This window comes from Hyla sarda, chromosome 9 (assembly GCF_029499605.1).
Source record: "Hyla sarda isolate aHylSar1 chromosome 9, aHylSar1.hap1, whole genome shotgun sequence".
NCBI classification, from domain to species: Eukaryota; Metazoa; Chordata; class Amphibia; order Anura; family Hylidae; genus Hyla; species Hyla sarda.
This window is the reverse complement of record NC_079197.1, coordinates 134,977,190-134,990,533: the sequence shown is the minus strand read 5'-3', so window position 1 is coordinate 134,990,533 and position 13,344 is coordinate 134,977,190. Positions and strand designations below refer to the sequence as shown.

General features: G+C 46.1%; 1 protein-coding gene across 2 annotated transcripts in view; it reads left to right on the top strand.

Moving 5' to 3' along the window:
• The first annotated feature begins 11,417 nt into the window (after window positions 1–11,417).
• Window positions 11,418–13,344, top strand: part of LOC130291408 (sprouty-related, EVH1 domain-containing protein 2-like) — a 61,043-nt gene continuing 59,116 nt past the window's right edge. Inside the window, exon 1 of one of the 2 annotated variants that reach the window (XM_056540121.1) lies at window positions 11,418–11,499. Coding sequence is in view for 1 of the 2 variants with exons in the window: in XM_056540119.1 (XP_056396094.1) it covers window positions 11,777–11,787 (11 nt within the window). In the remaining variant the exon portion in view is untranslated. Of the gene's footprint in view, window positions 11,500–11,565; window positions 11,788–13,344 lie in introns of those variants that run through there. The other variant, XM_056540119.1, reaches the window with a different exon arrangement.

The window sequence follows — 13,344 nt, the reverse complement described above, 5'->3', positions numbered from 1 at the left end:
ACCAAGGTGGATCGAGAACCAAGGCATGGACAATCCCTTCCTATAGCCTCGGGAGGGGAAATGGAAGAACACCACCAAGGAATGACCACAAAGAGGGGCAAGCACCCTACCCCGAGGCCACAGCAAGAATCACACAATCTGAAATTAAACAAGCCACAGGTGACCAAAAATGCAAATGGAGAACAATCAGTAATGAACTATGCAAAACAGAGGAGCAAGCAGGAAAATATCAGCATGAAGTCCATGGACTGGACCAAGTAACATGAGGAAGGTCCATGCAAAAAGTAAACAGGAGAAATGGGAACCATCCAGGACAATTCCGGGGGGGGTGTTCGGTTTTGGCCCCGGAGGCACGAGGAGGAGTCTTCTTCTGAGAGCCAGACCTGCGGGAATGGACAGGTTGCCAAACCGGAGGCAGGGGCGGGGAGGGAGGTAAAGTCCCAGTCCAGGGCAGAACAGAAGGCCGGGAGGTCAGAGAAGGATCGCAGGACAGTAGAGCGTCCATCCCTACGGGCATGTAGAGCAAACGGGAAATTCCATCTGTAGGGCACCTGGTGGGAGCAAAGGACCTCCAAGAGTGGTTGAAGCATGCAATGCTTCCGCAGCGTCAGCCAGGACAGGTCTTGGTACAGCTGGATGGGGGCCCCGTCAAAGTCAAAATTCCGCAATGAGCGGGCTTTAGCCATGATAGCCTCCTTCCCTTGGAAATTGTGCACACAGCAGACAACATCCTGGGGAGCTCCCGTGGCTGACTTGGGGCAGAGGGCCCTATGCACCCTGTCCAGCTTAATCTTGTGGGTGGGTGACTCCCCCAGGATCAGGTTGAAGATGGCTTCCAGGGTAGCAAATAAGTCCTCCTCTCACGTCGCCTCCGGCAGCGCGCGCACTCGGATGTTGTTGCGCCGAACCCTGTTGTCCAAGTCTTCCACATGGGCATGGAGGTCACAGAGAAAGTTTGGGATGCAATAGTTGAGTGGAGCTGAGCAATGTAAGCTCTGGAGGTATCATGTGCGTCCTCCAAACCCTCCACCCGGTCAGAAACATGCTGTAGGTCTTGACGCATGGATGCAATTTCCGCCCGACAGGTATCCTTCACCTTAGCAATGAGGGAACGAAAGTACTCCTTCGTCGGAATTTGGGAAAGAAGCTGGCTAACGTCTGGCAATGTAGAGGATAGCACTGGTAGGCCGGAGCAAGGCAGGTCAGCCTCAGAGACAGCATCCCAGGAAAAGGAGGCTGCTCCTGAGGGAGAGGGCCCAGGGGGACCAGGGGGGTGGGAAGGGAATCCCCGGGAAGGCAGACAAGGAGCCTCAGTGGACATTTTGGCAGGCAGGGGGGGTCCTCTGTTGTTTGGGGGAAAGTGCAGCAGGATCCTCCAAGGAGGCAGGATGGGAGGGGGCAGAGGACCCCTGGTCCGGGGGGGGAGAACGCCGAGAAGTGAACAACACAGACCCCCAGGTAGGACTGGAGGACACAGAAAGGGCTGGACCAGGAGAGTAAATCAAGGGCTGCTGTAGAGGAGCTGGAGGGGGAGGTCTCAGGCCCCCAGCAATAAGCGCCCAAGACGGCGGGCCCACAGTCCGGGACACTGGAGATGGAGGATGACCCTTAGAGGAGGGAGGTTGGGGGGAAGTGCAGGGGTCACAATGGCCATGCAGCATGGGTCCGCAAACACTCACCCCTGTTCCCTGGCAGTCCGCAGTCACGGGGGTTAACCCGCCAGCAGCAGAATCCACTGCAGGAGGTGCCGGCAACAGTGGGGTATCGTGGAGTTGAGGAGGCCGGGCAGGGTCACAGTGCCTGCTAGAGGCTGCAGGGGTCCACGGCAGCTGCGGAGCGGGTGGCACAAGGGACTCCGGTCCCGAGATAGAGAGCACAGCAGGGGAGCAGTTCAGGACAGAAGCAAGAGGCCGGGGAGCAGGGGAGCAGTTCAGGACAGAAGCAAGAGGCCCCGAACGTGATGTCAGGCCCAGTAATGGCGGGCGGGCGCGCAGGAGCTGAGGCCGGAGATGACTCCAGGAACCTTCTGATGCCTCTGGAGGAGAAGTTTGGCTGCCGGGTAGGTGCTGAGGGGGTCCGGGATTTGCGGGAGGTCCTCCCCATGAAAAATGGCTCGGTCACCAACCGTTTGCAGGCAGGTTCATGGCCAGGGGCACGGGAACTCAGCGTGCCAAGCCCTGCCCCCCTATGTGAGGCCTTTTCAAAAACGAAACTGTGATTGGTTGCTATGGGCAACTTTTCCTCTGGACAGGATTTGATAAATCTCCCCCTAATAGTATATAGACAAACAATACAAGCATATTCCCAATTGCTCCCATTAAAGGTTCAGGGAACCATCTTTAATGGACAATGTACTGTAAAAAAAATAAGAATTTCTTGTGCATTTAAAGCACATTTAAAGGGGTACTCCACTGGAAAAAAAAAATTTTAATCAACTGGTGCCACAAAGTTAAACAGATTTCTAAATTACTTCTATTTAAAAACCTTAATCCTTCTAGCCCTTATCAGTTGCTGTATGTTCCACAGGAAGTTCTTTTCTTTTCTAATTTCCTTTCTGTCTGACCACAGTGCTCTCTGCTGACACCTCTGTCCATTTTAGGAACTGTCCAGAGTACAAGCAAATCCCCATAGCAAACCTCTCTTGTTCTGGACTGTTCCTGACATGGACAGAGGTGTCAGCAGAGAGCACTGTGGTCAGACATAAAGGAAATTCAAAAAGAAAAGAACTTCCTGTGAAACATTCCGCAGCTGATAAGTAGTGGAAGGGTTAAGATTTTAAATAGAAGTAATTTACAAATCTGTTTCTGGCACCAGTAGATTTAAAAATAAAAATGTTTTCCAGAGGAGTACTCCTTCAATCCCAGGTTGGAGAGCCTCAAACTAGTAAAACATGCTGGTTATACAGTCAGACAGCAGGGGGCAGCAGTGAACCTTATTAATCCTCTTCCTTCTCCCTTACATGTTTTTCTGTTGTTCTCCTTCCCGTCTCAGTAATTCCCGAACAGACATAACTTTCCTGCCGTGGTCTGGATGTATGTAGTATCTCCACATGTCAATCTCCAGGTTAGATCCTCAGAGTGGCCCATTTTATATAACTCCTCGAAGGCGTTGTAAAGTGTTGGCACGGGGGCGGGGTCATGTATCAGCCACTCGCGCATATGATAACCGTAGGAGCATGGTGTCAACCAATTCTTCCTGTGACCCCGCCCACCTCAAATGCCCTCCCTCCTTGCGTCTTGCCTTTTGAATGTAATCATTTTACAGCTGTCCCTTGGGATTACCTATAGCTACAATTGCCCTGTATGTGTACACAAAAGTTTGTTGCTGCCCCCTAGGGGTTCTAATAGGAATGTTTTAACTAGAGTAGGCTTTCTAATCGTCATCCAGTCATATTTTTCCTGTTTAGTCATATTTATTTATTTTTACACCTTTTTGCCATCAGCAAAATGTCCATTCATTTCTGTAGAGCTTGCACTGACCACCTAGGATACTTGATTGTGAATGATTCATCCTATATTGCTCTAAGAGGCCATTTATCCAATAGGAAACTAGAAGACCTCGTAAAATTCCTAGGTGCTGTATAATGCTCACCAGAGCCCCATATCCTTCATTATGAGTACACTGGTTATTAAAAAGAGACACGCATTTATAGATATCCTCTATACTGGGTATGAATTTTTTATATACTTTTTTTACCTGTTAGTACAGATGTAATACATTTCCGTCAGATGGAATCCAGATATAACAATAATTATTGATGTTTAAGTGTTATTCTAAGGATATAAAATAGTAATGTTGATGTGATGATTGGTTCTGCCAGAAACCGTAGGGTTAATGCTTCCTAGCCCTGTTGTTTATTTTGTTGCTGGGACTATGCCTCAGTGCTCCTGGGTGTGGTTCAGCTTGCTGAGCCAATCAGAATCCTCCTGCTAGCAGCACAGGGATATATAAGGAAGTCTTTCTCAGTCTTGCCTTGTCTGTGAAAGTTCTTGTGACTCTAACTAGCTATCTCTGTACATTTATTGTCTTATTTGGTTCTGTGAAATTTTGGCTTGGCTTTTGACTACTCTTTAGCTCCCTGTTATTGTACTCCATTCCCACCTGGCTTTGACTCAGCTTGTTGACTTCGTATTCAATGTGTGTGTGTGTTTAGGTTTATTTCTGTTAGTGTGCCTCCAGCTGTTCCCAACCTTTGTCTGTTTTTGTAGTTTATTGTTTTGACCTGAGACTGTCCCTCACTTATTTAGGAAGGGACCGGCACCATGGTTTTGGACCCGCTACCGAGTGTGGGTACGCAAGTAGACAGGGACAGAGGGAGTGGGCGAGATCAGGACTGTACTCTATCCCTGCCCGATGTGGCATTTTCATAGGCCAAATTACTGCATCTATTTGTTGTTAGTCATGGACCCCATGACAGCTGTGGTTGGTCAGATGCAAAACCTAACTCAGTTGGTCCAGGATTTAGCTGAGAAGGTACAGCAGCAAGAGTCATCTAAATCTCAGTCTAGAATTAACCAGGACTTGATTGAGAGGCTGGAACATCAGGAGCAGGTGATTCAGAGGTTGTTGTCTAGAATTTTGGAGCTTGAGTCATCACACGCTACTGTTCCTACATCTCCTCTTTCAGCTCCTTTGGAACCTCAGGTTAATCTTCCTAAACATTTTTGGGGGAATTGGAAAGCATTTAAAACCCTTTATAAAAGATGTAAGCTATACTTTCAGTTAAGACCCCATTCGTCTGGTACTGAGGCCCAAAGAGTTGGTATTATTATGTCTCTTTTGCAAGGGGGTCCCCAAGAGTGGGTATTTTCTCTTGATCCTGATGCCCCTGAGTTGTCCTCTGTGGACTCACTGTTTGCAGGATTGGGTCTTTTGTATGCAGAACCTGACCGAGCTGCGTATGCTGAATTCATGAAAACAGGGACGTAGACCTGCTGAGGAATATTGCGCAGACTTTAGGAAGTGGTGTGTAGCTTCCAAATGGGGTTATCTGACATCCTAAAGGATATGCTGGTACGTTTGGATAGATGTTTGCGTGAACGCAGATGTGGTGAGGGTGTGATGAGGGCAGATGGAATTACCCTAGGGGAAGATGGCATTAACCCCTTGTGTTCATGACACCAGGGCGTGGTTTATCCTCTACACCACCTGAAGGTTTACCGCTGGATCCTGGGCTAGGCATAGGGGCAAATAATGACTCCAATGCTAAGTTATGGAACAACGGCAGCTTTACTGAGTCATAGTCTGTACAGATTGCCTAGGCCCAGGGAGGTGACCAGTGACTTCAGAGACCACAGGGCTTGCTGGGACTTATAGTGGACTTGGACAATGTGATGCAGGCCATGCTGACTTGATACAGATTGACTTGGACTGACTTGACTGAGACTGACTATACCCTGTTTGTAGCTTACCAGGCTTTGACTTGGACCTTGGGGGTAGTGGACTTGTGGATCCGTGGCTGCGTGGTAGACTTTGGCCTCTTCTGGACTCCAGACACACACCTAGGACTTGACCTTACTGCACTCAGTAGAGAATAGCATAAGAGCGTGAGCTAGCTCCACCCAGGGCTTATATGGGGGAGACTAGGAGGGGTCCCATAGGTCACCCTGTAGGTCACATGGTCACTGATACCTCACTGGGTTACAATCACATGACAACAGGTCTTAAAGGTTTAACACATTTTATATGCAATACACTATATAACACAGGCACTTAAGAATATACATAAGGTACAGGTGCAGGGGGGGCCAGGGGTCACTGTATGGAGGTTGCCTAACAGGGCCGCAAGGGTACAGGGGTGCAACTCCTGTACTGGGCCACCACACAGACAAGAATGTTGTTCTTCCTCTGTCTCTCCATTTTTGCATGTCTACTCTTCTGTTTCCAATCATCAACCGGTGCCTGAGGAGGAACCCATGCAACTTGGCTCCATATCTACTCCAGAGAAGCATAAAAGGTTCCGGTATCTTACCAGCCTGTGTTTCTTTTGTGGCGAGGATACTCATTTCATCAGGACCTGTGTCAAGCGTCCGCGTCCAATTGGTCATCATGGTGGCCACTTGGGCCTTTTATTTCTACTAATGTTTCTTCTGTGAGTTCTAAGAAGCCAGCTAAAAGTATTCATGTTGAATCTGAGAAATGTGATGAGGATGATTGTGAGCTAGATGACACCAATGAATGGTGTGATATTGAGGATGAGGACATAATAGAGATAGATGATCCGTCTGTGGTTAAGGGGGTAATCCACCATAAGATGATTTTAGTACTTACCTGCCAGAACTGGGTATTTCCTGTTTGGTTTTGTTCTCTAAACTACACATCCCACAGTTCCATGCTTGAAAGTTTGAGATCACAGAAGAGGCTCCCTCTGATCACCTGACTAGTGATGTCAGGTCTAGACGCATTGCAACCTGGGAAATCCAGAGACATGAGTAATTTTCTATGCTGTTAAAAATAAATATTGGGGCGATAATCACAGAAGAATTGTGAGACCACTGTCACACACAGGTACAGACACTATATTATGAACTACACTAACTTTACAGCCCCTGTAGCATAGCCAAATAAAAAAATTCCTTGAATACCCCTTTAAGTCTGTCTTTCCACCCTCTAATATTTGTAAAGGTCCGGTGGCCCCTCATGAAAGGCCGGGTACTGTGATGACTGGATCAGCCAGAACCTGTAGGGTTAATGCTCTCTCGCCCTGTTATTTATTTTGTTGCTGGGACTACGCCTCAGTGCTCCTGGGTGTAGTTCAGCTTGCTGAGCCAATTAGAATCCTCCTGATAGCAGCACAGGGATACATAAGGAAGTCTTTCTCAGTCTTGTCTTGCCTGTGAAAGTTCTTGTGACTGTAACTAGTTATATCTGTACTTATATTGTCTTATCTGGCTCTGTGACTTTTTGGCTTGGCTTTTGACTACCCTTTGGTTCTCAAATTTTATTCCGTTTCCTCCTGGCTTTAACTCAGCTTGTTGAATTTGTGTGTGTGTTTTGGTTTATTTCTGTTAGTTTTGTGTGCCTCCAGCTTTTCCCGACCTTTGTCTGTTTTTGTAGTTTATTGTTTTGACCTGAGACTGTCCCTCCCTTATATAGGAAAGGACCGGCGCCGTGGTTGTAGATCTATCTGGGGCGGGTACGCAAGTAAGTAGGGACAGAGGGAGTGGGCGAGATCAGGGCTGCACTCTATCCCTGCCTGATGTGACAGTAGATTCTTTACTGATTCTTGTATCACCAGTCAATATGGACTAAATACACTACATAAGCAATGTCCGGAAGCTCAGGACACTCTCTCTCTCTCTCTCTCTTATATATATATATATATATATATATATATATATATATATATATAAAAACCTTTTTGAAGCATAAAAAAGCAATTTTAAATTATGCTACCATGCAATTTTTGCATATCATCTGGTTTAGAGGGAGAAAATAGTCAAACTTTCAGTAATTTTATCCTGCATTTTTGAGCCTTGTTTTAAATCTTTTTTAGAGTTTTTTTTTTATTCCAGGAAAAGCTTTAATCCCTAGTCATGTTTCAGGGCTCTTTCATGGGAGGTACATTGATGTTCAGGGTTGCTACATCCAATATGTGGCACTAGATAGACAACGTTCATTCTTCAGGAGAACAGATAATTTGCACATCTCCACAATAGCCATAACAAGGATGCCCCTGATTACCCCACGACATCATAAACAATGCCTAAAGACTCAATGGACCTTGGATAAATGGCGGAAGTAGAGTGATGAACCCCAAATACTGCTGAACTGTTTTGATGGCCTAGTCCACATCTGATGTAAACAGTATGAAGCCTTATCCCTTGGGTGCACCACTAGGTTTTAGGAGGCTGGTGGGGATAGTGACATGATCTAGAGGGCATTTTTCTGGCATGCCCTACTAACGTTGGTCCTACAATAATCCACAATCCTTGAAAGGTGAACCACAACCTGTGGAATCTATTCCCTGACATCTGTATGCCACGATCAGCCAAAAAGGTGGCCAACCCATTAATGAGTAAGTGTTCCTAACATATACGTGTGGGTGGAAAGTTGACCAAGCCTGGCCGCTAACTAACCACCTTTGGGCTAATGAACTGAACTGGCTTGCTCCGATATGGTGCAGTATATGTCAGCATTCCTGTGGCTAACACTGGACATCACCGATCGCAGTGATGCCCGGTATTAACCCTTCAGACGTGGCGATCAAAGTTGACCGCCGCATCTGAAGAGAAACTGAAAGCATCCCAGCAGCTCAGTAGGGCTGTTTGGGACCGCCGCAGTGAAATCGCGGCGTCCCGAACAGCTTTCAGGACACCAGGAGGGTCCCTACCTGCCTCATGCGTGTTTGATCGCCGAATGACTGCTCTGTGCCTGAGATCCAGGCAGGAGCAGTTAAGTGCCGATAAAACCTGATCAATACCATTGCTATTGCATGGCCGTGAACAGTATAAGAAATCAGTGTGTGCAATGTTATAGCCCCCTATGGGGGCTATGACATTGCAGAAAAAATAAAATAGTGTTAATAAATGTGATTTAACCCCTTCCCTAATAAAAGTCAGAATCACCTCCCTTTTCCCATAAAAAACTATGTATTAAAAATAAATATAAACATATGTGGTATTACTGCATGCGTAAATGTCCAAACTATAAAAATATATCATTAATTAAACTACAGGGTCAATAGCGTACATGTAAAAAAATTCCAAAGTCCAAAATAGCGAATTTTTGGTCACTTTTTATATCATGAAAAAAGATTAAAAAGCGACCAAAAAGTCTGATCAATACAAAAATGGTACCGATAAAAACTTCAGAACACGGCGCAAAAAAATGAGCCCTCATACCGCCCCATATGCGTAAAAATTAAAAAGTTATAGGGGTCAGAAGATGACAATTTTAAACGTAGAAATTTTCCTGCATGTAGTTATGATTTTTTCCAGAAGTACGACAAAATCAAACCTATAAAAGTAGGGAATCATTTTAACCGTATGGACCTACAGAATATTTTTACCGAAAAAATGTACTGTGAAGAAACGGAAGCCCCGCAAAAGTTACAACATGGCGTTTTTTTCTTCAATTTTTTCGCACAAGGATTTTTTTTCCGTTTTGCCGTCGATTTTTGGGTAAAATGACTGATGTCATTACAAAGTAGAATTGGTGGCGCAAAAAATAAGCCATCATATGGAATTTTAGGTGCAAAATTGAAAGGGTTACGATTTTTAAAAGGTAAGGAGGAAAAAAACGAAAGTACAAAAGCGGAAAAACGCACGGTCCTTAAGGGGTTAAACAAAATTAAAGCAGCCTTGCCGAGGAGGCCAGAAGAAGCGCGCGGCTGTGCGTGAAAATGGCTGTTAGCCTCTGAGTACCCTCATCCACACGTCTCCCGGCACAACGGATAATCCGGAACACTGAAGTCCACTAGAACGGTGAGTGCAAGTGATTTTTCTCTTCAACAAATATATATATACAGGGGTCAAGGTGTTGGGTGACATGCCGAAGGCTCGTGACGTTACAGCCACGGCCCCTCAATGCAAGTCTATGGGAGGGAGCGTGTTGGCTGTCATTGAGGGGGCATAGCAGTGACGTCAGGAGCCTCTGCCCCCCCCCCCCCCCATTCGCCAGTCATTTGGCACTGAGCGAAGTTCGCTCTGTGCACCGAATGTCTGGGGTGCCGCAGCCAAGATCGCGGGGGTCCCCAGTGGTGGGACCCCCGCAATCAGACATCTTATCCCCTATCCTTTGGATCGGGGATAAGATGTCTAGGGGCAGAGTACCCTTTAAGGGCTGGTCCTGCAGGACTCCTACTAATAGGAACTGCGTTCCTGCTGTGGAAAAAGTACAGGAACTCCTCCGTTTCCATGAGTTCATGCAGGACTTGAGCCCTGTATATATATATATATATATATATATATATATATATATATATATTGTAACTTGAAACCAGACTCAACATACAATGCTACGGACAGTCCATATCTGTGAAACGTGTCAATGGCTGGAAGAACCAACCAATCAGAATGGGCATTCACTGGTAAAACCCCTGTATTACTGAAGCGTATGCACTGATTGGTGTCTGGTAGCGCCCCCTACAGTACAGGGAGGTATTACATGTTCTGTACTCTTTACCTGTACCAGGGTTAGCTGCTCCTTTGGACACCAGGTGAGGGCGGCTCCATGTTACTTTTTTTTGGGACACTGTGTACTGTACTGGACCCTGAAGAAGCTCCTGTCCTCTACATAGACAGTGATTATAGCTCCCAGCAGATCTTTCTTACTTCATATATAATGACTTGCTTTATCTAAAATAATTATATACTGATTTTCTCCTATTTTTGGATGACATTTTGGGGGCTTCAGAACCAATTACCAGGTTTCCATAGAGTTATGGTCTCAACATACAATGGTTTCAACATACAATGGTCGTCCTGGAACCAATTAATATTGTAACTTGAGGGACCACTGCATATATATATATATATATATATATATATATATATATATATATATAGTGACCCCCCGACCTACAATGGCCCCGATATACGATCATTTCAGCATACAATCACCTCTCAGAGGCCATCGCATGTTGAAGGCAGTATCAACATACGATGCTTTTGTATGTCGGGGCCATCGCATAAACGGCTATCCGGCAGCGCAGACTGCTTCAGCTGCCACCGGATAGCCGTTTACGGTGCCCCGTGTGCTCCGGTGATGATGACTTACCTGTCCTCGGGGGTCCGGCGCGTCCTCTTCGGGATCCCCTGCATCGTCGGCGCTCTCCATCGTTGTCATCACGTCGCTGCGCACGCCGTCCCGTCATCCAATAGGAGCGGTGTGCGTAGCGACGTGATGGCGGCGATGGAGAGCGAGGATGATGGGGAAGCAGAGGCCTTGCCGGAGCGTCAGGGACACCATGTGGACGCGGCGACAGCGATGGACGGCGACATCCTGGGCAGCGGTGACGAGCGGTGACGGTCCGGAGCGGCGGGGAAAGGTGAGTACAACTTCTTCTAACAGTGGTCTACAACCTGCGGACCTCCAGATGTTGCAAAACTACAACACCCAGCATGCCCGGACAGCCAACGGCTGTCCGGGCATGCTGGGTGTTGTAGTTTTGCAACATCTGGAGGTCTGCAGGTTGTAGACCACTGTCCTATACTTTACATTGCATGGATCCCTCAACATACGATGGTTTCAACAAACGATGGTCCATTTGGAACGGATTACCATCGTATGTTGAGGGACCTCTATATGTATATATATATATATATATATATATATATATATATCTTACAATAAAGAAACAGGTGCATGAGTGTGCGTGGCCAGCACTAGGACCATGAAGCCTCCTTCCATTGCTCATCTCCCCCCCTTCTTTCTCTCTCCCTTCTGCACCCTCCATTCCCCTATAGCACCCCCAGTGCCTCCGGGGCCCCCAGCTCTCCATCCCCGGCCCTGGGAGCAGCCAGGCCCCGCTGATCATCATCACGGCTCAGCCTCCAGGTGCAGCACAACACAGACACAGCCCAGGAGGCAGAGGGGAGGAGGGGGGAGGAGGAGGGAGGGATGGGGGTGATATGAGATGTTGTTACCTGGAAGATGGCTGCTCCTCCAACAGCCACATCATGATGCCCAGGGAAAAATGGAGAGAGAAAAGCCGGGGAGATGAACAATAAACCCTTGTGCCAGGAATTAGCATTTCTCCACCATACACATTACACTGACAAGCCAGGAGCCCAGGATCATACAGGAGACATCATCCCTGGATTCCCCATCAGCTATGGACAGAGAGTGAGTGCTGCCTTTTTCTACCATTTCCACCCCTTGTGCCCCCATGTAGCTGTGCTCACCCCCCATCCATGCCCCCTGTCACCCTGCATGGCTGCTATCCTTCTCCTATGGTTTTTATATTCTGCATCATTTCCTGCAATGTGTGTGTGTGTCTGCACTGGGGGGGGGCACCCTAGGGGGGCAATGCCATCTCTTGCTGTTATTTTCTGCAGCCATTCAAGGTGGGGAAAGAGGGAAGGGGCAGATTTTTGTGAATCAACCCTATTTGCATCTGGATTCATTCATAAAAAAAAGGGCTGTGATCAGTTTGAGGAACCATGATAGCTGCTTCCCCTCCCTCCCCACCCTCCTCCCCCTCCTCTTGGTGTGTGTGTGAGTGTGAGTGAGTGTGTAAGTGAGTGTGTGTCTCCTCTGCAGATGTGATGCCCAGGGCAGGGCCAGCACTCAGCTCTCCAGCCCAGAAGCAGGCATTTAGGGACCCATGTCACACTCTCACCTGCAAGCACAAAGAAACCTCTGGTCATGTGACCAGCCATTCACAAAAATTCTCCTCCATTCAGAGATGCTTCATGTTTCTCCATGAATAGGGGGGGGTTCAGCTGTTCTGCCCCTAGATGGGCCCTGATGCTGGAGACCCCCAGATGGCAAATAACCCCCCCCCCCCAGTACAGAGAGGGATCTGATTTTATTGCTTGACAAGAAGGATCATTTCAGGCTGCTACAATGTATCCTCTCTATTTACTTAACCCTATCACTGCTAAATGGGCATAAAAAAAAAAGCAGGACACAGGGATTGCAGCAGCGCTTGTGATCTGCTCCCCATTACTGTATCTAGGTGGGGGCAGTAACCCCCCTATTTATTTATTCATTTATTTGCTAATATCTTTTCATGTCCCGTTTACTTTGTGGCTAATGATATATCATCGCTAACTTATTGCACTGTTAGATGTATGTTGGATATTATCAAATCTATCCTCCCCCTAAGAGCCTGGATACAATATCAGGGGGTGATTCATGCAGGAAGTTCCATGTTACAGATGATTTATTTATAATCCTGGTGGAATATAGCGTTAGTCGTGTATGTGGGTAGTGTGGGTATAAAGAGGGCTTTGAAGGTTACATAGATATTGTGTGTGTATATATATATATATATATAGGTTTATATATATATACACACGTATAAGACCGGTTTTAATGTTACATATATATTGTGTGTGTATATATATATATATATATATATATATATATATATAGATAGATATAAGACCGGTTTTAATGTTACATATATATAGTGTGTGTGTGTGTGTGTGTGTGTGTATATATATATATATATATATATATATATATATGGGTATACAACTGGTTTTAATGTTACATCTATATATATATATATATATATATATATATATATATATATATATATATATATATATTGTGTGTGTGTGTGTATATATATATATATATATATATATATATATATATGGGTATACAACTGGTTTTAATGTTACATCTATATATATATATATATATATATATATATATATATATATATTGTGT